The sequence below is a fragment of the Tenrec ecaudatus genome, chromosome 7, assembly GCF_050624435.1.
Source record: "Tenrec ecaudatus isolate mTenEca1 chromosome 7, mTenEca1.hap1, whole genome shotgun sequence".
Lineage (NCBI taxonomy): Eukaryota > Metazoa > Chordata > Mammalia > Afrosoricida > Tenrecidae > Tenrec > Tenrec ecaudatus.
In genome coordinates this window covers 30,624,037-30,646,628 of record NC_134536.1, presented here as the reverse complement: position 1 = coordinate 30,646,628, position 22,592 = coordinate 30,624,037, and the positions used below count along the sequence as shown (strand labels likewise).

The following is a 22,592-nucleotide window of genomic DNA, read 5'->3' as shown; positions in this document are numbered from 1 at the left end:
CTAATCTGCTGCACAAGACAAGTTTCAAGTTTTGAAAGGCAAGGATGTTACTTTGAGGACTAAGGTGTGCCTGACCCAGACCACGGCATGTTCGGTGACTTCATATGCCAGTTAAAGCTGGAAAATTAATAAGGAAGCCTGGGGAGAAGTTGATATGTTTGAGTTATGGTGTTGGCGACGATTCCTCACAGTTCCACAGACTGCCGTAAGAACAAACACATCTATCATGCAAAGAAACATACCCAGAACACGCCTTACAAGTGGGAACCGTGACTTCATCTCAGGCACTTCGGACACATCATCAGAAGAGACCAATCCTTGGAAGAGGACATCACATGCTTGGTAGAGTGGAGGGGCAGCGGAGAAAAGGTTGAGCTCCCCTCCAGGAGGTGGATTGCCAGTGTGGCTCCAACAAGGGGCTCAAACCGAACAATAATTGTGAAGATGGTGCCAGTGTTTAATGTCGCTATGAATATGAATCGGCTTGATGGCACCTAACGACAGCAGCAGCACCCAAGGACATGCACCAAAGACAGATCTCATCAATCCTGTGGAAGCACCTGGCCCGTGTTTCTAACAAACCCTTACGCACATGTGCGTGAAGAATGTACTTTTAAGTCATCTGGATTCCTGGAGCTTTTTACTGAGGCCCAAGGCAGGGCATCATAGAGTGCCGTGTTAGTAGAACAAATTGTTCTTGCATTGAGGGAGTACTCCAGTGGAGGCCCAATGTCCATCTGCTACTGTTATACTTTATAAATAAATATATGTACATATCTTTATATATATAGCTGTCCTATGCCTCCCAGTTCTTTCCTCTATTTCCTTTTACTTTCCTCCTGTCCCACTACCATGTTTGGCCTTCATTTGGGTTTTGGTAATTCCTCTCAGCTATTTTCCTTGATTGAGCCCCCACAAGCATCTTATGCCCTCCTCGCCATCAATTTTAGGTCACTTTTTCTTCCCTGGTCCCTGAGTTGGTTGGCACCCCGTTCCTTTTCCCTCATCTCTCCCTCTCCTGTGTCCCCCCGGAACTGTCGGTCCCACTGTTCTCTCCTCCGGATTGTCCAGATAGACATGTGTACACAATAATATGTGCAAAACAAAGCAGAACAAAACATAACAAAAAAGAAGACAAAAAAGTTAAGTCAATATTTTTATCAATATCCCACAGGGGATGTTTTTAATCACCCATTTTCTAGCGGGGAGTTGAGCACCTAACTGTTTATGTCACTCAGGGATTCCAGACCTACTTGTCTTCAAAAGTGAACTAAAATATACCAAGTAGTCATCTGGCACTTACTATAAAGAATTAAGACCAAATAGGCAAATTTCTAAGAAAGACACTAAGTTTTCAACATTAATTAAAACTGTAATTACATCTATAGTAGGGTCAGGTCCCTAAGCGCTTCAAATTCCCACATACCAAACCCACTAGACGTCGAGTCCATTTGAATTCCCAGGATCTCTACTAGAGCCCTGGTGGCGTAGTGGTTATGCACTGGGCTGCTGACGGCAAGGTCAGCAGTTCAAAACCACCAGCCACTCCTCAGGAGAAAGATGAGGCTTTCTACTCTCTGTAGGAGTTCCAGTCTCCGACACTCGGAGCCACCGTGTCCAATGGTGTTGCTATGGGTTGGCACTGAGTTTGGTGGTTTTGTTTGGGGAGTGAACCTTGAGGGCAGAGAACTACTTCCTGGGGTGTAGGAAACGTTATGCAAGCAGCCAGTCTTATCTTTCTCCAGAGGAACGAGAAATAGCTGGGGGGTTTCAAAGCTGCCAACCGCAGGGTTGACAGCCCGGTGCTTCACCCATCATGCCACCAAGGCTGCTGACTCAGTGCTCCACAGGAATGAGTTCATTTAATCCACAGACACTCCTCCGCGGCAGGCTCTATGAGTGAGCTAAGAGGCTTGTAGAAGTGGAGTGACCTGTTCGAGATCCCCTAGAGTGAGTGGCAGTCTGGCGCCAGAGCCCCTGAGCCCCCACACCATGTGCCCTCTGCAGGGGCCCCATGTGCTCCCCAAAGAATCGGGGAGAGGAAGTTAATAACGAAATAGAAATGAAATAAGCACTCAAAGTGCAGGTGAAGAGAGGAAGCAAACTGCAGGGGCGAGCAAGGACTAAGCCTCCTTCACCGGACCCCCAATTTGTGTTCCTCGTGCTTATCACAAGTTGACAAACACAGACACAAAACGCTAGGGGGCCGCCACACAGGAAGCGCGCGAAGCAACATGGAGCACACAGGCGAGGGCTATGTTCTGGTCACATGCACTCATGCTGCAGCCTCTGCCAGCAGCGCCAGGCTACCCAGCAGGCCGCACTCTCAGAACCCAGCGTCCGAAAGGGAGCGCTCCCATTCTTGGAAAGTTAAGATCAAAATGAGAAAGAAGGTCAATTGCAGACACACTCACTGCATGATCAATGTCTAACATGCCAGCCGATAGATTTTCTACAAGCTTTCCACCCTCCCCGGCCTTCTCATTTAAATTCAACAAATCATCTACATGCATTGTTACGGGCTCATTTAGCAAAGAAGCTGGGGCCCCCCATGGCTATCAGAATGTATTGCTTTGATAAGTAGCACCGTGAGGGGAGCACAGTCATGCAGGGCAGCGATGCAGGGCAACGGAATACAGTTCTGATCAGCCATACCTAGCTCCTTCTGTATGTTGTCAGGTACTCCTGTAATAGTCTTTCTCCTTTTGACTTTCTTCGGCCGTCTTACCAGTGTGTCTGTGTAAATTAGAGACCGCCGAAGGCTGGCCTGGCGATCGAAATTCTCCCCTAGTGCAGAGTAGTAGAACAACAAGCAAAGCCAGGTTACTTCCAAGCAAGCTGAAACCATGCGCTTTCTTTCAGAAGCTTGTTTACAATGACAAGAGGGTATTAATAATGAGGTTAGCCAGTCACAGGGTGATGATGATCATGATGGGTGCTAAAGGCCACAAAAAAAAAAAAAGAAAGAAGAAAGCATATTCGCATCGTAGGGCTGTTTTCCAGATTTCTGGGAGACTGTCCGCCCCAAGGCAGCGCTGAGGTCTCACTTCAGGTGAGTCAGAGCAGCGAGTGCAGATCTGCTGGCCACACACCAGGAGGGTGACTCTGGGCGATTTGAACACTGGAGGACGGCGGCCGTTGTCAGAATGCCTCTATGTCCGTGTGTGCATAGTGGTGGTGGTAAATGGATTTGATTCGTGCCAACACAGAGACCAGGAGAGCAGCTTGTTCTATGGGAGGAAGTGAAACTCTGTGCAGAGCTCTGGGATGGAGAGCCTTTGTTCTTTCCTCCAAGGAGGGGGGCAATCTGGATGAACCACGGTCATTTTCACGGCATGGAGAACATCAGTCTCCAACAAAACAGCCTTATCAAGCCAACGTGCTTTGATCGCAATGAGACCCAGTAGCACAGCTGGGGTTAAAGCCAGACTGCTGGCTGCTTGACAATCCCCATTTTAAAGTTGGTTTTAAGCCAGAGATTTCAGGTGATCTGGAAATCAAACCGGGGATGCTATGTCCAAAGGGTTCTTTCTTGTCCCCTTCCTACCGGATCAGCTTGTGTGATGAACACACGTGACAAACCATAACAAGAGTCATGTGTGCAAGCTTAGCTACTGATCTGTGTTAAATGATGTGTCAAATTCATTAAAGACAGCTTTGCGACATTGGCTTTCTTTATAAAAAAAAGATTATAATTTTATCAAGAGCGCTCTGTGGGTGTGTACACAGACACTGACACCGATCTCACAGCCGGGGCCACGCTCGTGTAGTAAGTGAAGTGCGGAGACACTCGCTCCTGTTCATAGGACGGTCCACATACAACAGAGCCTCTGTTTTAATAGGAGCATGTTGGAAATAGAACTTCTCCTAGCAAAACAGGGTAAAACAATCTGAAATGGTCAACACCCTTCTGAAGAACAATCTTTCAAAGCTGCTTGCCAACTGAACGCACGTTTGCAAATTTGTCCATAATGGGGGAGAAAAAGTAAGTAGAAATGACCCAGAGAGAGAAGACACTGAGGCCAGAGGGCACCATCACCAAGGTAGCTGGGTCAGTATGGGCAGTGGCTAAATGGCGAGTTAGGGGCAAGTGATGGCTTCAAAGGTCATTAGTCCTCTGCCTGAAAGCAAAACGTAATGTCTTCTGTTAAGAAATTAAGAAGGGGTGGGTGCTGGGGGACATTGGTAGGAAGTTGCATTTAGTCTCCAGCTGTGGTTCCTTCAGGAAAGAAAAGATCAAGCCACCCACGCACCAAGGAATTAGGAAGCAAACCATGAGATGAGCAGCTAAGACATACACCACTGAAGATGCCCACCTCTCCTGCTTGCTTCATGACCTAGGAAACAGGCCTTCCCTGTGCTTGAGGGAAGGACTCATGCCAGTATCCCTGATGGCCTTCAGCTCAACACGTGGCCCCCAATCCTATCTACTGACTTGAAAGGAATTTAATCGTTTCACTGCACTGAATCAGGGCTTCGCCGGTCATGGCCACTCTTTCAAATGTGCTAGCTACCTCAAACTTCAGTGCAAAGCCAGTTCGTGAGAACTGTTCACCACAGCTCCCCCACTGTCCTTCCAGGTGGAAGAGCTGCTACCTTATGTGGCAAAGGTGGGAGCAAATTTGCATGTAAGTACATTTTGTTTTACACAGCTTCCGCTTGTCCTCAACGGCTAGATTTCTAACCTAAAGGAATGACACATCCATCTTTAAGCCAGCAGTAACCTATGTTTGGTGTTCTATATTTTGCCTGGGGAGCTTCACTCTGACTTTAAAATAATGTATCTCTTGATATTTTTCCTGCTGAACCTTCCGGGACATCGAAGCACAGCATTAGTGCTCACCAAAATAAATGAGCACATGCCAATCCCCTCTGCAGGACGCCACCTTCTTATTTCACAAGGGTTTAAAAATGTGCAACATGCAGGAAACGGTATAACCTCTGTCTGTTCAACCACCTGCACTGACATTGTATGTTTAATGTTCCTGTGTCCTGGAGTATTAAACAAACTAGTCCCTTTGGGAGACAATATGTGTGTACCTAGAGATAGAGAAAATGGATCAAGACATATCCAACTACCCATTAGACCTAATTTCTACATTTCTGTAAGCTGTAAGAAAATCAAAATCAAACTGCACTTTGACAGAATGGCGATTGCTCATTCGTTTGTCATTCATCTTCTCCTTTTAAGCTTTCTGTTATTACTTTTCATGTGTACAAACCCACCCCGTGTGATTCGGATCCACCTCGTCATCAAACAGAGGAGAATTAAAACTTAAAGAAGTGCCATGCTCCGTGACGAGCATGTCCATCATCACAAATAATCCGTTATCCTTGAATCTCTAGTTATTCTATTTTAAACGCCCTAATCCCATGGTAATTCATTTTACTTTACTTCCATTAAGGGTTATCACATTGCACGGCACAATCTTGTTATATTATTTCGGAGGCACTTAATCACACATAATGTAATTACACTGCTGCATTTACTCAATCAAATACTATAACTAATGTTTTTATAGGAAATATGTGCCCATTTATTTAGTACAGCGATAAAGAACAAACCTTGTTCTAAAACACGGCTACAAAAGAGGTATAATCTTTAGAATAGAATGTGATTACATTTTGAAAGTTCAATGTTGTTATTTGGAATGCAAATGGATTAAAGTGCCATGTTTTCTTTAAGACTTAGGAAAGATGCACATGGAATTTAAAATAAATGATGCACTTATTTATGAAAATGTCTACGGAATTCAAGAGCAAGTTTTAAAGATAACTTTTAAATAGCTTACAATTTGTTTTTTAATAAAATGTCATTAACTACTAAAACGCTATTCGCCCCTTCCAAACTCATCCAAGCCATGGCAAACAGCAACCAGTTTTCACCAGCAGTCCCAGGAATGCTGTCACCTTTCATCCTAATTTCTAGTGAAAACGTGCCCTACCTGAGTTTCTGACATTTTTAGTTCTGGACCTATGGGCCATCTTCTGTATGGACTGATGATGAAGGATGGCTATTAGTAATCTATGTGTTAGGCTGAAGCTCTAAACTCTTAACACGACTAATTTGTATTTCGTACACTGTACAAATCATTAGGCCAAACCGTTTTCTGGGCAGTGGACGTGACAAAGCAGAACCAGGTTTGTATCTTTCCACGGGTTGTCTAAATCTGTGAAAGGTCATCTTTGAGCTGGCTGTCCTTTGTAACCTGTTCCATGAATCACCACAGGTGACTCAAGACTAAGGACGGACTGCCAAAGAACCTGAATTTCAGGCTTGGCAAGTTCCAGTGGAAGAGGTTCTAAAAATGTAATATTCTGAATGACTGACTTTTTTCTTGGTGATTCTAGAATTCTGATATTGGGTATCAAAATGTAAGTGTGCCATTGTCTTACATGTTTTAAATAATGTTGTTATATGCTCATAGTGTTACTTCACTTAGTATTTTCCTGTCACACAATTTTTTTCCGTTTTCTACTTGAGAAAAGTAAGAAAATCTATCATCTGGAAGCATCACAAATCTATCACTTAATTAGTTGTTTAGATCTCTGAATATTCCTTAAAATAACACCCCCCATAAAAAGAGAAATATTTCTTTCTCAGATCAAGAGTTAGAAAATGTTCATATGCAACATTATGAATCTTTTTTTTAAACGAATTAATTATTTTTTAAAGATAGACACACGAACCCTCAAATTCTCTGACCCTAAGCTTTGGTTACAGAAAGCTGGCCACGTATCACTGAGCATTTAGCTTTCTAATCTCACAAGCAATATACAAATCACACAGATGCAACACACATGTTTCAGCATGGCCTTCCTTACACACAGGTCATGAAACTGGACCACAGCTATTTTTCTTGATGTGCACATGCAACGCCCAAAGCATGTAACCGCCCAAAGCTGCCGTCACTCTCTAAGTACGTTCGGACCCTGTCTGCACAGAAAGCGTACCTGTGACGTTGATTGGAATCACATCCGCCTGGACTACCTGGGCTTGCTGCCGCATCTTCTCCTCTGGCGTTGGCAGTGGAAGTGACTTGGTCCAGTTTGTGTGAGTGTGAAGGTCGGAGAAATCACCTGAAGTGGGCGTTTTAGGTCTCCTGATGGAAATATGCCTTTCCTCCTCCGAGGATGAGACAGAACACTACAGGGGGGATAAGAAAGAAAAGCCCACAGAGGTAAATGGATGACAGGTACATTCGAAAAACATATTACTTGTAAACAACAAGGAAGATTAAAATCAAGCCCAAATCAGTCACCTTCAGGACAAGCAGCAATGACTGTCGAGAGAATGGTTTGTCATCTTGAATAGGACCCATCACATGGGACTCACGCGGGCCGAAAGGGCTCAGCCTTGAGCACAGCAAAGGCTTTGCTGATCCACAAAATCTTGCAAGCCCTTCCCGTTTTTCTTGCATTTCCTGTGGTCAGGAAGCATGTGGACTTACTCTGGCATTAGAAGCCCTGACAGGCAGCAGAAGTCCTGAGAGACATCATGCCCACTTTTATTCTTATTAAAATTTCGGCTTTTGCTCCAAGTAATGACTAGCTCCGATCGGACAGACTTCAGGCTCTGACCCGAGAGACATCTCTAAAATGAAACAAGCTATTTGTTGCTCGACTATTTATACTTTTCTGAAACCACTTATATGGTGGTGGTGGAGGGGGAGGCGGTGAAATCAGTGTGAAATTGTTAAACTCTAAGGAGCTGACGACAGCCCTGCGCTGAGCCTTATCAGAATTCCATGGGAACATTTCTGGCCGTGTCTGTTTTGATACAGATTAACGTTCTCACTGAAGAGCCCTTCTTCGGTGCTGTTCTTCCACACCACCTTAAAACATGTACCCAAGAAAGCTGTTTAGGCAAGTATGTCAGGATGGGCGTGATTCACCACAGCCCCACTGCAGCTGGTTCTGTAACAAGGAATCGCGGGGCTCAAAGCTTGGTCTGCTCAGAAGTCAACATCGCAACAGAGGGTGAAGGGGAGCGGGGGGACTGTGGTGGGGAAACGGCAGTGAATAATACACAATATGGACCAACAGCACATCACGTCCATAGCATTTACACTGGGCTGCCACGTCACGGAAGCACTTGCTGGTAGAAATCAAGACTGCAGCCTTCAGGATGGACTGCAACTCAGTGGAAACAAGCACAACAAATCCTTACAGCTAGACCAATAGACATCATCCTAACAGATTGGGGTGTGTGTGTGTGTGTGTGTGTGTGTTAAAGATTTCATTTTACTTGGATCCACAATCAATGCGCACAGTGGAACCATCAGCCAAGAAGTCAAGGGATGTATGGCATTGGGACATTCTGCTACATGAGACTGATATCACTTTTAGGAGACAGGTACACCTGTCCCAAGCCAGACTAATGTGTTTTCAATCACCTCATAGGCACGCAAATGCTGAAGAAGGTATAAGGATGGCCAAGGAAGAACCGTTGCCTGCCCGATCGACGAAGTCTTGAAAGAAGAATGGACAGAGTGCACCTTAGACACGAGGCTGGCGAGGCATGGCCTCACTTACTTGGGACAGGTTATGAGGAGACACCAGCCCCGGGGAAAGGGCATCATGTTTGGTCCAGTCGAGGTCAGAAGAAAAGAAGACGACTTTCAAGAAGCTGCCCTGACACTGAGGCAGCAGCAATGGGCCCAAACACACCAACTGCGAGCGTGGCACAGGACTGGGGAGTGGGTCCATTGGACCTCAGGTTATGATGAGTCAGAACTGACTCACTGGCCCTGAGCCGCTTATGAAACTAAGGCACTGGAAAACAGTGTTTTGCTGGAGAAGAAGAGCTCAGTGAATGGCCCCAAAGGGCACAGGTGTAGCCCTAGCATTCCCACCCGCCACACATCCTCCAAACGAGGGTCACTGCTAGGCTGGCTCTGAAGACCTCAGCTTAGTTCTGCCATATTTGAACTTTATATAAAAGGAATCATGCCATACATTCTGATTTCTTTCCCTCAACATTGTGTTTGGGGGGGTTTTATCTACTTCCGAAGAACATGTTTTGGCGCCTCTCTGGACTTATTGCACGCTTCTAAGAGGACACAGGATAAAAACAGAAATAAAACCCAAAACTTGCAGAAGTGCGTTTCTAAGAAAGCTCAAGCGCTATGTCAGTTAGGAAACAGTAAAGTCATCGAAACACATATATTCACTCTGTAACTATGTGAGCCTCACGCGGGGCTGCACGGGAGCTCAGGAAATGGTTTAGGGTTGGGATAATGCCCTACACTAAGAATTTAAGAATTTGAGTGGATTGATCCTACCCTTGGGCATGCATGTGGTCTTGAGCTGGTCCTGAGTCCCTGCAAAATGGGGCTCTTCTGCCCAGCTTCTCGACCCCACAGGGTCACTGTCAGGATTGTAAGAGGTCATCCAGGTGGGAATCCTTCCAATGGCGAAATAGTCTGGATTCCAATGTGGTGGTCATTGACAACAACAAAATCAAGAATCCCAAACAAGTACCTGTTTTGTTCATTCACTTTCATCCAAAGTGGCAAACAAAGGCAATGTGGAAATAAAAATAGAAAAGAAATGACATAACCAGATATTGCCATAGATGCTTCACTTCCTACTCCTAATACACACAACATATGACATATTTTCTTTGCCATCCAAGAAAAATGTAGATAATGTTTGTAAATGAACTGAGAGATAAACTCAACTGATAAACTAAACAGAGGCCATTGGCACCTTATCATGAAACAAAATTTCACTGTGGCCAGGAATGCACGATGACATTCTGGTAGACCTCTTACAGCTCAAACGGACCCTTAGAAGACAGTCGGAGGAGTGGCGTGGTCAGTAGCAGCAGCCAAACCACACTGGGGTTCAAGGACGTCTTGCCAGCTTTGTCTCAGTTGTGACACTGCTGCTCCACTGACTGCCAGCACATATTCTTCTCACCCTTAACTTTAAGTGAGGAAGCCTGGTGGCAAAGGGCTGGGCTGCTATCCACATGCCAACAGTTCACCCCCACCAGCTAGTCCACCCGACAACGACGAGGTTTTCTGCTCACAGAAAAATGGACAGTCTCAGAAACCCACGGGGCCGTGCCACCCCGTCACCTACAGGGTCGGTAAGAATCAGAAGGGACTCAATGGCAACGAGTTGTTTGTTTGCTTCTTATTTTGTTTGGGGGTGGTGGTGCATCTTACCCCTAAGTTCAGGAGCCCCAGTGGTACAAAGTCCTCGGGTGCACATGAACCAAAGCCCTTAGGGAGCAGATAAACGGCTGTGGAGCAATTCCGCCTCTTCCAGGACTACCTAACCACGAGGTCAGCCATAGCCACTCCGCACGAGCAAGATGGGGCTTTCTAGTCTGCTAAATAGTCTTCACAATGCCATTGCCATTGCCAGACAGTCTCCCGAGATCCTGTCTACCAGCACCAAGCGAATGGCCTCCCCAAGCCGAGAACCAGCTGCAGCCAGTGTCTGAGCCGAGCCCAGCAGGGGCTGATGACCCTCATGATGTCTGGTGACAAAGGAGTCTCTGCCTTCCCCAAGCAGACAACCTTCTCAAGTGGGTAGGGACTATCCACGGAGCACCTGGCACCTTCTCTGAAGACCTGAGGTGGAAACTCGCCCTGGGGTTCCCCAGTGGCTGCCCCTACAATGCGCCCACAGTGAAGTTCCTCACCCCCTACTGCCACCCCAACGTGGACACTGAGGGGAACATCTGCCTGGACATCCTGAAGGCCATGTGGTCTACCCTGTGTGACGCCAGGACTAGCCTCCTCTCCACGCAGAGCTTCTGGGAGAGCCCAACATCGACAGCCCTCTGAACAGGCACGCTGCTGAGCTCTGGGAAAACCCCACAGCCTTTAAGAAATACCTGCGGGAAACCTACTCAGCCAAGAGACCTGATCCACCCTGTCTGTGTGGAAGGGTCTTCTCTTCAGTAGATGTCTGTCCTTCCTGCCATTGATTTCTGTGTAGAACTCTATCTTCAGCTGTGGTGTCATTTGTTTTTTAAATTTCTGCATATACTGGTGCATAAGCAGCATTTTTCCAGCACATTTTTAATGTAGTTTTTGTGGTGAAATCAGGTGCCTTGGCTGATATTTGGGTCACCTTATACTCGAGGATATACGGTAAGTCTCGATTTGCACCCTTATGATGATTATATTAAATAAATAACATTTGGGGTTAAAAAATAGTTACACACTTGGAAATCCACAAGGGCGATTCTACTCTGTCCTACAGGGTCCCTGTGATTTGGAATCAATTCGAGGGCAGCGAGTATGGTTTTCGGAATCCTTACAGCAGCAGCTGGTGGGTTTGAACTGCTGACCTTGTGTTAGCAGCCTGGCACTTAACCCAGTGTTATCAGCGCCCCCTACAGGGGGGCTGTAACTGCAGAGCTGACTCACTGCCAACCGAGAGTGCCCCTCTGACAGGGTTTCTGAGACTTTGTCTTGCTCCCTCGGGTGGCTGGCAGGCCTGAAAGTCTGACCTTGGGGTTCGCTGCCCGACAAGGTAACCTGCAGCACCACAGCATACACGGAAATTAAAATTAATTTTGTTTGAGCATTCCATCCCAATGCGTAAAATGTCACATGTGAGGTTGAATCCCAATCTGATTAATTAATTAATTGGCGATTCCAGCCCTCTAACAGAAGCACATGTTTTTAAGGCAACACAAATATGACACAAGCATTCAAAAGGAGAAGAGAAAAAATCTGGCCCTCGTTTTTCCTATTTTCTGCTTTCTTTTGATTGAGGTTTTTTGTTTCACTTTGTTGATGTTGGTTTTTTTGGTTTAATGTTTTAGGTATGTGAAATCCAGGATAGGGAAATCTGTAGAGTCGTTTCCTAAGTGGTTTCTCGGGGGTGTGGTGGGGTGGTTGGGGAGAAATGGGACTAAATACAGTACATACAAGAATGAAGACACCATTCTGCAACGGGTCGTGGTGAGGACTGCGGAACTCTTCTCGTGCTTCAGACACTGAATTGTATGTGACTTATGTGCCAACAAAACTGTTCTGAAAAGCAGCAATTTCTAACCGAGTTGAGGTCGACCAGAAGGACCAGTAAGGTTCCTAGCGGAGCGGCGGCTCCCTGTAACGGTGACACCAGTGAAGGCGGGGAGGGACGCTATCACAACCGTCCTCTCCTCCCACGGTGCCCCGCAGCCCCACGCACCTACTGTTCCTCTCTTGACAGGGTCAGAATCCATCACTATCACAACGGCACGGTCCTTGTCGGGAGCCTCTCTTGCCCTGGGTGGGCACCAGGGACGGTTCCAGTAGGACCATGATAAAGAGAATCCATTAGACAAAAGACTCCTTCCTTTCCAAGGAAATGCCGCAGACGGGCAGGTACAGATAACGCTTGATGCAAATCGGGCTGTGAAATAACCCCACAGGTTACTGCGGAAAAATGAACAAGTCAGGCTGGCCGCCGTCCCTCCGGTGTTTATGCTGACAGCAGGGACAGGGCACATTATGATGACTCCCTTGCGGTGGCTAGTCAACCGTGCTAGATTATTATATCAGCCTTTTAAACTGCCTCAGTGCTTCTGCCCTTGTGACCAGCCCGTGTCCCCCGTCCTTTCTCACAGTGTTCTTGACACAGTCGCCAGAAGTTCTTTGATATCAGTCAGTCAAATTGTGTCAATGACTCCTCCAACCATCCTAAGACCTAATCCTGAACTACAAGGGACACAAAGCAGCCCTCCTGTTCCCTCTCCATCCACACGCTCCACCATTCTTGATTTTTCAGCCACATCAAGCCCCACCTAGCTCTTTGTCGTCCCCAAATGCACCTGGAATGTTGTTTCCTTTCCTTAGACAACCACACAGGAAGACGCAGCGCTCTTTCTCTCCAGCGATTGGTGTAAGAACACCCTTTTTATTCAGAACCTATCTGATCACCTATTACAATTTCAACTTCTTCTCCACCATTGTTATCCTCTACCCTTCCTGCTTTTTTCCCCTTTAGTATTTACCACAACCACACATAGTTTACGCGTATTGTTTACCTTCTCTCAGGAAAATGTTTTATAAGGGTAGAGTTTGGGTTTTTCAATTCCTAGCTCACAGAGGAATGCCTAGCAAAAAGTAGGCATTCAGTGTCTGATTAATGAATTTTAAAATACAAAAGAAGGTCTGCTACCCGGTACTTTCAGTGTTTTATATCAGAATTCCATAGAGAGGTATTTTCAGAAATCTGGTTCCCACAGGCAGTATTTATTAAGTGTTGCTTTGGTAGTAATTTCTTGGAGAAGCGTCCATACCAGACTAGAGAGCCCTGGTGGTAGAGTGCTGGTTGTGTTGGGGCGCTAACCCCAAGATCAGCAGTTCAAAACCACCAGTTGTTGTGAGGGAGAAAGATGAGGCGTTCTGCTCCCATAAGGAGTGCCATTCCCAGAAACCCACGAGGCCATTCTACTGTCCTCTCGGAGCCCGATGATTCAGAACCAATTCCATGGTGTGGAGATTGGTTGGAGATTAGCGACGTCCCAAAGGCAAGCTTTCTGGAAGGCTTTTTGCTCCCTTTTCATGAAGGTCAGCTACCACTCCTTCTCGTCACATATTCCCTCACAGCCCTGGGTGCCACGAGCCGCTGTTAACAGCCCACAAGAAACCCACAAAGCTTTAAGGAAATCTCTCACGTGATTTCAGGGGCTGTGAAGTCCCAAATCCAAAGGTCAGACAGAGGCGAGCCAACGCAGGGTCGAGAGCCAGAAGCCAAAAATGTCCGGAAGCAGATCTTGCTCGGACCAAAGCTCAGGCAGGAAGTGGAAGTCACAAAAGGAAGGCTCCGCAGGAGGTGGTTTTGGGTCTTTCAGCCAACCAACCTTCCCCCAGGAAAGGAAGGGTGAGACAGTCACACTCTCTAGTAAGGGATACACCCGACCTTAATCCTGTCCATCAGTTTAACACAGAACTCCCTCTAAAACGGGATGCTGGATGCAGGGGAAAGAGGCTAGAATTGACAACACATCACAAAAGAGATTGTGGCTAGAAGGCTGCGTTAAGGAAGTGACATCTCCCATGGACTGCCAGTAAGGGAGCAAATAGGTCTTGGGAGAAGTGCAGCTCAAATGCTCCTTAGAAGGGAGAATGTTGAGACTTTGTCTCAAGTAGTCTGGGCATGTTATCAGGAGAGCCCAGTCCTGGAAAAGGACCATGTTAGTAATAGGGCGACCCCCCACCCCCAAGTAAACTAACTGCCATCAAGTCGATTCCAACTCATAGTGAGTGACCCCATCCGACAGAGTTTCCAAAACTGTAACTCTTTATGAGAGTAGAAAGCTTCGTCACTGGTTCAAATCAACCAGCTACTCCACAGGAGGAAGAGGAGGCTGCCTGCTTCTATAAAGATTGAACGTCTCAGAACCCAAAGAGCCAGCTTTTCCCTGTCCTACAAGGTCACAGTGGGTCAGAATCAACTTGATGGCAGTGAGTTCGGTTTGGGTGGGTGATAATCACACCAACAAAGATGATAATTTAAATACTCATACTCTAATTAAATATAAAGATATTTCTTAAAAGACAGAAAATATTTAGTGAGTGCTTAGACTGATATTAATATATTTTTAAAAATTATCTTCTTAGTATAAGAAATTAGGTAATACTACCCCAGCAATACTCACTACCCAATCCATGATAGAACACACTGCCACGCAAACTCCCCGATCTCATCCCACCGCCTTGATTCCATCTTAATGCCTGCCCTCCCCCCAAGCTAAATACTGCTCTGAATATTCATTAACCATTCTCTTACATTTTTATCTGTATGCCTGTGTATAGCTATGTCCACAGTCCATGTTTAGATGTGCTTAGGCCTTCATAAAAACAGTACCATGTTCTTTTCAGTACAATTCATTGACCATTATGCCTCCAAGACGCGTCGATGCTGTAAAATGCATTCATCTCAGTGAGGTAAAATATCCACTCATGCTGCACAAGACTTCTTTCAAGTGTTCCACAGCAGAGATGTCCCTTTGAGGAAAAGGTGTGTGTGACTCTAACCCTGGCATTGATTTTCAATGCCTTCCTGTGCGTGGCACAGCCGGGCAATGGCTCAGGACATGTAAGAATGGATGCCTTGGCATGAGAGTGTTGGCAAGGAACTGCCACCCACTCAAATACAGCCGGAATGCCCTTGGAAGTGAGAAGAGTGAGTCTTCATCTCATGTCTCTGAGACATGTCATCAGGAGGTAAAACACAAAACAGCTGGTCAGTGAAGAAGAGCCAGTGCCCCTTCAAGAGGGTTGCAGTGGAGTGGGATGGCTGGCCTGTTGTCCATGGGGCTGCTAGGACTTGAAACAGACTCGCTGGCAGTCAACAACAACGGCACGTGTTTCTTCTTGAGAGAGTCGGTTGTTATGGCTTACAGTTTACTTTTTAGAAGTAATACTGGCTTGCACTTTGCCAACACTGGGTAAGTGTCTCATGTGTCTGTCTGGACCACAGATGAATGTAGCCCTCAGGGAATGGCTGATGCCAGCGAGTGTGGATGTCCACCTTAAAGCTGGAAGTTTGAGGCACAGGCTTTGTGCATGTGCAATGCAGACAGACAGACACGTACACAGCTCATTATTCATCCTTGAACAAATGGGTTGTAAAAGGCTTCAAAATCATCATTTCAATATGCCCAATAAGAAAGAATCATGGGCTTCAAAGACAGACATCTGGATTTGAGCCCTAGCTTCATTTTTGGGTGATGGGTAGGTTCAAGATCTTAATAGTTGCAACGGTTTTATGTGTGTGTACACACCATATATACTCGTGTATAAGCTGAATTTTTCAGCACAAAACTATCCTGAAAAACTGGGATTTGGCTTATACACGGGTCAGTGGTACCTCAGTGAGGTGTAACATCTCGCGGGTGATTGCCGTTCCTCCGCTGTTCATTCAAAGCCCCACTGACATTGCAGGGCTTTGAATGTTTGTTTACTCACATCTAACCAATCAGAGCCATCCTATGACGTGGACAGCTGCAATTCGCAGAAGCACCCGTAGTGATTCACTTACCCCGGCTCTGAACTGGTAAGGATGTGTCTGTGGCTGCGCTCCATCTCTCCCCTCTGGTCTCTGTGTTAATTCACATCCTGCATTTCCCACCCTAGGCTTATACTGGAGTCGATCAGTTTTTCTGGTTTCCCAGGTCATAATTAGGTACCTCGGCTTATACTCTGGTCGGCTTATATTCGAGTACATATGGTAGGTTAAAATGTGTCCAACTGTACATCAACTACATACTGCTTAGTTTTTCTTAATCATACCTCAATAAATCTGTTTAAGAAAGAAACTTCTTGGGTTCAGTATTTAAAAGCTCAGTGATCTTAGGCCAGGACCTAATCTCTTTGAGATAAATTCTTCTCACTGGTTATATGTGCATAATCAAAGGTAGCTTACATCATTGCCATGAGTTGTGTGAACCCCTCCTTGTGTCAAGTGCTTGGTGCCATGTTGGAATTCAGAGAACAACATAACAACGATGCTGTGTCCTGGTCCCCAGCACCCCCCACCTCCCAATCCCAAAAGGGTAGAGGCACGCATGTTCTCTCTCTCTTTCTCTCACTCATTCACTCACTGCAATTGAGTCAATACCAACCCATAGCGATGCTATAGGACAGGGTAGACCTGCCTTTGTGAGTTTGAGACTACAACTCTAGGAAATTAGAAAGTCCATCTTTCTTCCATAGACGGGCTAGTAGTTTTGAACTGCTGACCTGACAGTTAGCAGTCCAACATGGAAGCACTACACCACCATGGCTCCTAGAAGGGAGGGCGTATGTGAATAATGCCTCATTACAGTGTCATGAATTGTGAGGAACCCAAAACCGAAACGGTTACAGAAGACACCCTTCATGGTTTACGTGCACAAAGACCAGGAAGTGAGAGGTCCCATCATGGGAAAGTAATGGGGTACCCTACTGGGCAAAGCAATGAGCACATGGAGTTCACACTCACTCCCAAGTGTTCCCCATGCCCTGAAGTGACGCGCCCAATGAGACTCAATACCAAGTAACTGCATTCAGAGCCAGCAAAGATGCTTTCTAGACTGTGTCTGTACACTGACGCCGAAGAGCACTTCAGGGATGTATTGGGGGAGAGGGGCTGCTGACTGGATGAATGTGAATGATACGTCAACAACGGGACGAGAGATGACAGTGGTGGTGGGCCTAATGAGAAGAGCCGTGGGTGGCTTAGTAATCCTGTCCCTCTGTTTAACGACATGGTGCGCTACAAAGAAATGGAATACAAAATCTGGCCGGGCTCAGCGACCTTTGGGAGGTCATTTCCTAATTCTGAGTCTCAGTTTCCTGATCATTTAAAGGATGGCAAGAATTATTAAATTACTATTAATATACCAATTTCATGCAAGGAACCCTTGTGGAAAAACAGAACTCATTGTTAAAATGTTCCCAAATGGCTATAAAGTATTATATTCATATCAATAGTTCCTAACAAACGGGAGGTGCTATATATTTATCTTCAACCTGTGAAGCCACAATAAATCAGAAACATTTTTAGTAGCTGCTGAAACCCCTCCAAGGCACTGCTTCGAGCAGAACATTAGCTGTGGGACTGAAACACCCAGGACGATTGGGAGTAGTCATTCCCCCAGACAGATATTGTCCATTAGTCACTGTCTTTGAACTTTGGGTTGGAAAATAAGCAGTTTAATAATCCTGATTATTGTTTCCTGAGCGTAAACTGTGTACCGTGTGCTGTGCTGCAGGCTTTAAATTCACGAATTCACTTAAACCTCACAATCAACTTCCAAGAGAGCTTAGGGTGACCATGTAATTTCCTATCGAAATCCAATTGAGCGTCATAGGGGGTGCCATTAATAATTGCACAGGACCTCAGCTGCACACCAGGACTGTCCTGAGCAGACCAGAGCATGCGGTTCATATTTCCTTCCAGCTGGGGAAACTGAAGCCACGGACCACACCACTGTACAACACGGACAGATGGACACGCTGGCTCATCCCGTGCTCCCACCATCCTGTAGTCTGAGTCTCCTGGTGTGATGGGGAAGGGACAGCAAGGCGACTGCTCCCCTCTCTTTGTAAGGTCCTCCTTCAATTAATTTTTTTTAATTTAATGAGGCCTACAGCCGAACTTGAGATGCCTGTTCAAAGTCTAACAGGAAATAAGCCAGAAAATTTCAGCTTCCATCAGTGCCATGAAAGCCAGCCATTTATTGCCCTGAATCCCCATCGGTTTCATCCCCTTGCAGGTGGATTTTAGGTAAGAGATTGAGTAACTTGTGAATGACATCCTTTCTGCGGAGACAAAGGGGCCTCTGTGACTGTTTTCCTGATTCAGTGAGGACACCAAGTGGAACCCCCAACCCAGGCAGTTGCAGAAGTTCTCTCTGAACTCACAGGAAGTATTTTGGCATCTAAAGCTGAACTTCCTTCAGTTACCTGAATAACCTCTTTGACAGTGCCTGGTGTAGGTAAACACTGCCGTGTGTGTGTGTGTACGTGTGTGTGTGTGTGTGTGTGTACACTAGAACACTCCTAAAGCAACAACTTACCCTTTGGCTTTGTTAATAAAAGGTAATTTGTGGGATTTCCAATTCCTGTTGTAGTCAGTGGTTTCTGTGCATGTGCAGCACTTTTAAAAAACATATCGAGATCTCATCAGTGAGAGATAGTTCTTCATTCCCCAAGCACATTGTGGACTCCCATCTGGGGAGTGGTCGGCATTTGGATAATTAGAAGAATTATTCAAGACTAGCCAGTATCAGTGACCAGCACAGACGACCCTTCCTGATTTACATGCCCTTCGCCTTCATAGCAATGCCCATTTTAGGAGAGTGGTTCTGTTCTAAGTGCATCATGGATGCTGAATATTTGCTGATCACAAATTAGACACCCTTCATTATAAATATCCTGTTGGAGGTAAGAACTTCGTAGCCAAAGCCTTGGTTAACCCACATGTGTGTTCTTACTTCCTGCTGTTTTCCTCACCACCTCGCCCATCCCCACAGTTGCCAAGGAAATAGAAGGAAAGTGGTTCTCGACAGAATTAAGAAAAACTGGACTTTTTATGTACTGGATATTTACAATGATCACAACTGCTCGAGGGATTTTACGACCTTGGATTGGAGTTAGGAGTCTTGGTCTCAACCTGGGGAACTCTTGGCTAGGAGTTCCTTTTACAGGGACTGCTTTCCAGTGACAACCTGACCACATAACAAATACGACACACACACTCTAGCTCTGTTTCTGGGCTTTACATGGCTTTCAATAGTCTGGTCTACTGGTCTGCATATCCAGGGGCCGCACTAGCGCAATTCCTGACTCTCCATTTCAATACCAGTTCCCCTTGCTCGCCGTCTGCTTGGCACCAACTGACCAGTCCTCTTCCCTCCTTTTAAAGACAATGAAGCAAATTCTCCAACTAACCCAAGAGGAACCAAGCTACTGAAGAACTGCCGGCTCTTTGATGTTGAGTTCTTCTATCTTAGCACATGGCATATCTAGACACTGATTCAAATTTCAATTGTATTCTTTCATAGTGCGCTATGTTTGAATACAAGCATAGGAGCCACTGGGAGGGTGGCACCGGGAGGGCAGCACTTCATTCTGCTGTGCCCAGAGTCGGATGGGTCGGAACTGATGGGATGGCACCTAACAACGACAACACAGTCTTCTCACATTTCTTCATGACACTCTTGTGCTTTTCTTACTACATTTATCACTACTTTTGTTATAGATATTTTAAACAGATTTTTCCTATTATATCTTTTAAATTCCCTATGTGGACAAGGATTTATTGACTTCTAAGTATTAATTATAGTGCTGCTAATGTCTCTGTGGGCTGTTGGGTCACTTTCATTTCACAGCCGCCCTCTGCACAGCAGTGAAGCACTGTCTGTCCTGTCCCGTGCTCACAATCCTGGCATGTGGGAGCCCACTGCGGCAGTCACTGTCAATCCATCATGGTGAGGTAAGGGTCGGGCTTCCTCTTTTTCATTGACCCTCTAATTCACCAAGCATGACATCCTCCTTCAGGAACTAGTACCTCCCAATGACAGGTCCGAAGTGTGTGAGACAGAGTCTCACCGCCTTACTTCTAAGGAGCCTTCTGGATGCACTACTTGCATGGCCAACTTGCTCTTCTTTCCGGTAAGCCCATGACGTAGTCAATGTTCTTCACCAGCACCAATCGTCAACAGTGTCAGTTCGCTGGTCTTCCATTATTCATTATCCGGGTTTCGCATGCATTTGAAGACACTGGATGCTATGGCGTGGGTCAGTGGAGCCTTAGCTCCCACAGAGACATCTTTGCTTGCCCCCCCACCCCCCACCACAGATTTGCCTAACGCAATACATTAATACCTTGGCTGCTGCTTCCTGAGCCCTTGATTGTGGCTCAGGTACAAGATTGTTGACAGCTTCACTCTTCTCTATGATGGTGCTTGTTGGTGCAGCTGAGGGGATTTCTTTGTTCCCTTGCTGCTCCGGCACGACACTTACTGATGGCTGTGGTTTTTGGTCTGGGCGTTCATTTTCATCAGTAAGGGCTTCAAGTCCTGCTGGCGTTCTGCACTCAAGGCCGTGTCTTCTGCATATCGCAGGCTGAGAATGAGCCTTCCTCTAATACCGATGTTCTCATCGGCAGAATGCCCAGCTTCTCGGAGTACATGCTCAGTAAGCCAACTGACAGCGTACGGTAAAAGGACACAACCGTGCAGCACGCCTTCCCTGACTTTAAACAAATAGTAATCCTCACTAATGGTGTACGTCACTACAGAAATTGCTCTATGATTTATACGCTAATATTATTTGTAGTTGTTTTAAAATTTACTCTTCCCGATTTACCAGATATGCAAACATGCTCTGAGTAAAACTATAACCTTAACCATTCCCAGTGTGGAAGCTCTCGGTCTTCATTTTTTTTATTAGTACTGGCTAGTTCTGACTGTACAATATGAAGTAGTCAGAAAGAACTCTGCCATTGCTGGTTGGTTTTGTTGTTTTGCTGTCTTGTTTTTGTGCTTATTATAGTCTCTGCATGTCTCTCTAGATAAGCTAGGCAGGATAAACAATCGGGGGAGAAAACAATGGGACCAATGGTTCTGAGAACACAGGAAAGGGGGAGGCAGGGTGGAGGGTATGGGGAAAGGAAGTGGTGTTAACAAACCCAGGGACAAGGGAACAACAAGTGATCTAAAATCTATGGTCAGGAGGGTATAGGAAGCCTGATAGGGCTTGATCATGGGCAATGTAACCGAGAGGAATTACTGAAACACGAATGAATGCCAAACATGATAGTGGGGCAAGAGGTAAGTAAAAGGAAATAGAGGACAGAACTAGGAGGCAAGGGCCATCTACAAAGGTATAAGTAAAGGCATGTATATATGTAAATATATTTTTATATAATGATATAGATATATAGGAAAATAGATCTATGTACATATATTTATATGTCAAGTATCAAGGTAACCGATGGACATTGGGAATCTACTCAACTACTCCCTCAACAAAAGAACACTTTGTTCTAATAACCTGGCATTCTGTGATGCTCAGCTTCCCGACAGAATTGCTGAAGACAAAATGGGTGCATAGCAAATGTGGTGAAGAAAGCTGATGGTGCCCGGTTATCAAAAGAGATAGCATCTGGAGTCTTAAAGGCTTGAAGAAAAACAAGCGGCCATCTAACTGAGAAGCAACACAGACTACATGGAGGAAGCACACCAGCCTGTGTGATCATGAGGTATCAATGGAATCAGGTATCAGGCATCAAAGCCCCAGAACAAAAATCATATCAATGTGAATGACAGGGAGTGCAGAGTGCAGACCCACAGCCCATCTGTAGACAACTGGACAACCCCTTACAGAAGGGTCACAAGGAAGAAACGAGTAAGTCAGGGTGCAGTACAGCACTGATGAAACACACAACTTTCCTCTCGCTCATTAATGCTTCCTCTCCCCCCACTATCATGATCCCAATTCTACCTTGCAAATCCGGCTAATCCAGAGCATGTACACTGGTACAGATCTGAGCTGGAAACAGGGAATACAGGACAGATAAACCCTCAGGACCAGTAATGAGAGTAGAGATACCAAGAGGGTAAGGGGAAGGTGGGAGGTGAAAAGGGGGGGAACTGATCACAATGATTTGCATATAACACCCTCCCTGGGGGACAGACAACAGAAAAGTGGGTGACATCGGTCAGTATAAGACATGAAATAATAATAATAATTTATAAATCATCAAGGGTTCGTGAGGGAGGGAGGATGGGGGAGGAAGGGGAAAAGTGAGGAGCTGATACCAAGGGCTCAAGTTGAAAGAATATGTTTTGAAAATGATGGCAACAAGTGTACAAATGTGCTTGACACAATGGAGATATGTATGTATTGTGATAAGAGCTGTAAGAGCCTCCAATAAAACTAATTTAAAAAGAAAATGATGATGGCAAAATATGTACAAAAATGCTTGATACAACTGAAAGGGAACTTTAAGAACCCCCAATAAAATGATTTAAAAAAAAAAAAAAGAAGAACTCACTGCCATTGAGTCGATGGTGACTGAGAGACGAGGTGGAATTGCCCTTGTGAGTTTCCAAGCAAGACATTAACTGTTTCTGGGAGTAG

The 22,592-nt window shown here is 45.7% G+C and overlaps 1 protein-coding gene across 2 annotated transcripts in view; it reads right to left on the bottom strand.

The window, feature by feature from the left end:
* The window catches only part of NHSL1 (NHS like 1), a 150,248-nt gene that overhangs the window by 21,986 nt on the left and 105,670 nt on the right, over window positions 1-22,592 (bottom strand). The window contains exons 4-5 of one of the 2 annotated variants that reach the window (XM_075554476.1): window positions 6,955-7,147; window positions 2,656-2,787 (exon numbers count right to left, since the gene is read on the bottom strand). In XM_075554476.1, the coding sequence (XP_075410591.1) occupies window positions 2,656-2,787; window positions 6,955-7,147 (325 nt within the window). The remainder of the gene's footprint in view (window positions 1-2,655; window positions 2,788-6,954; window positions 7,148-22,592) is intronic. The other variant, XM_075554477.1, reaches the window with a different exon arrangement.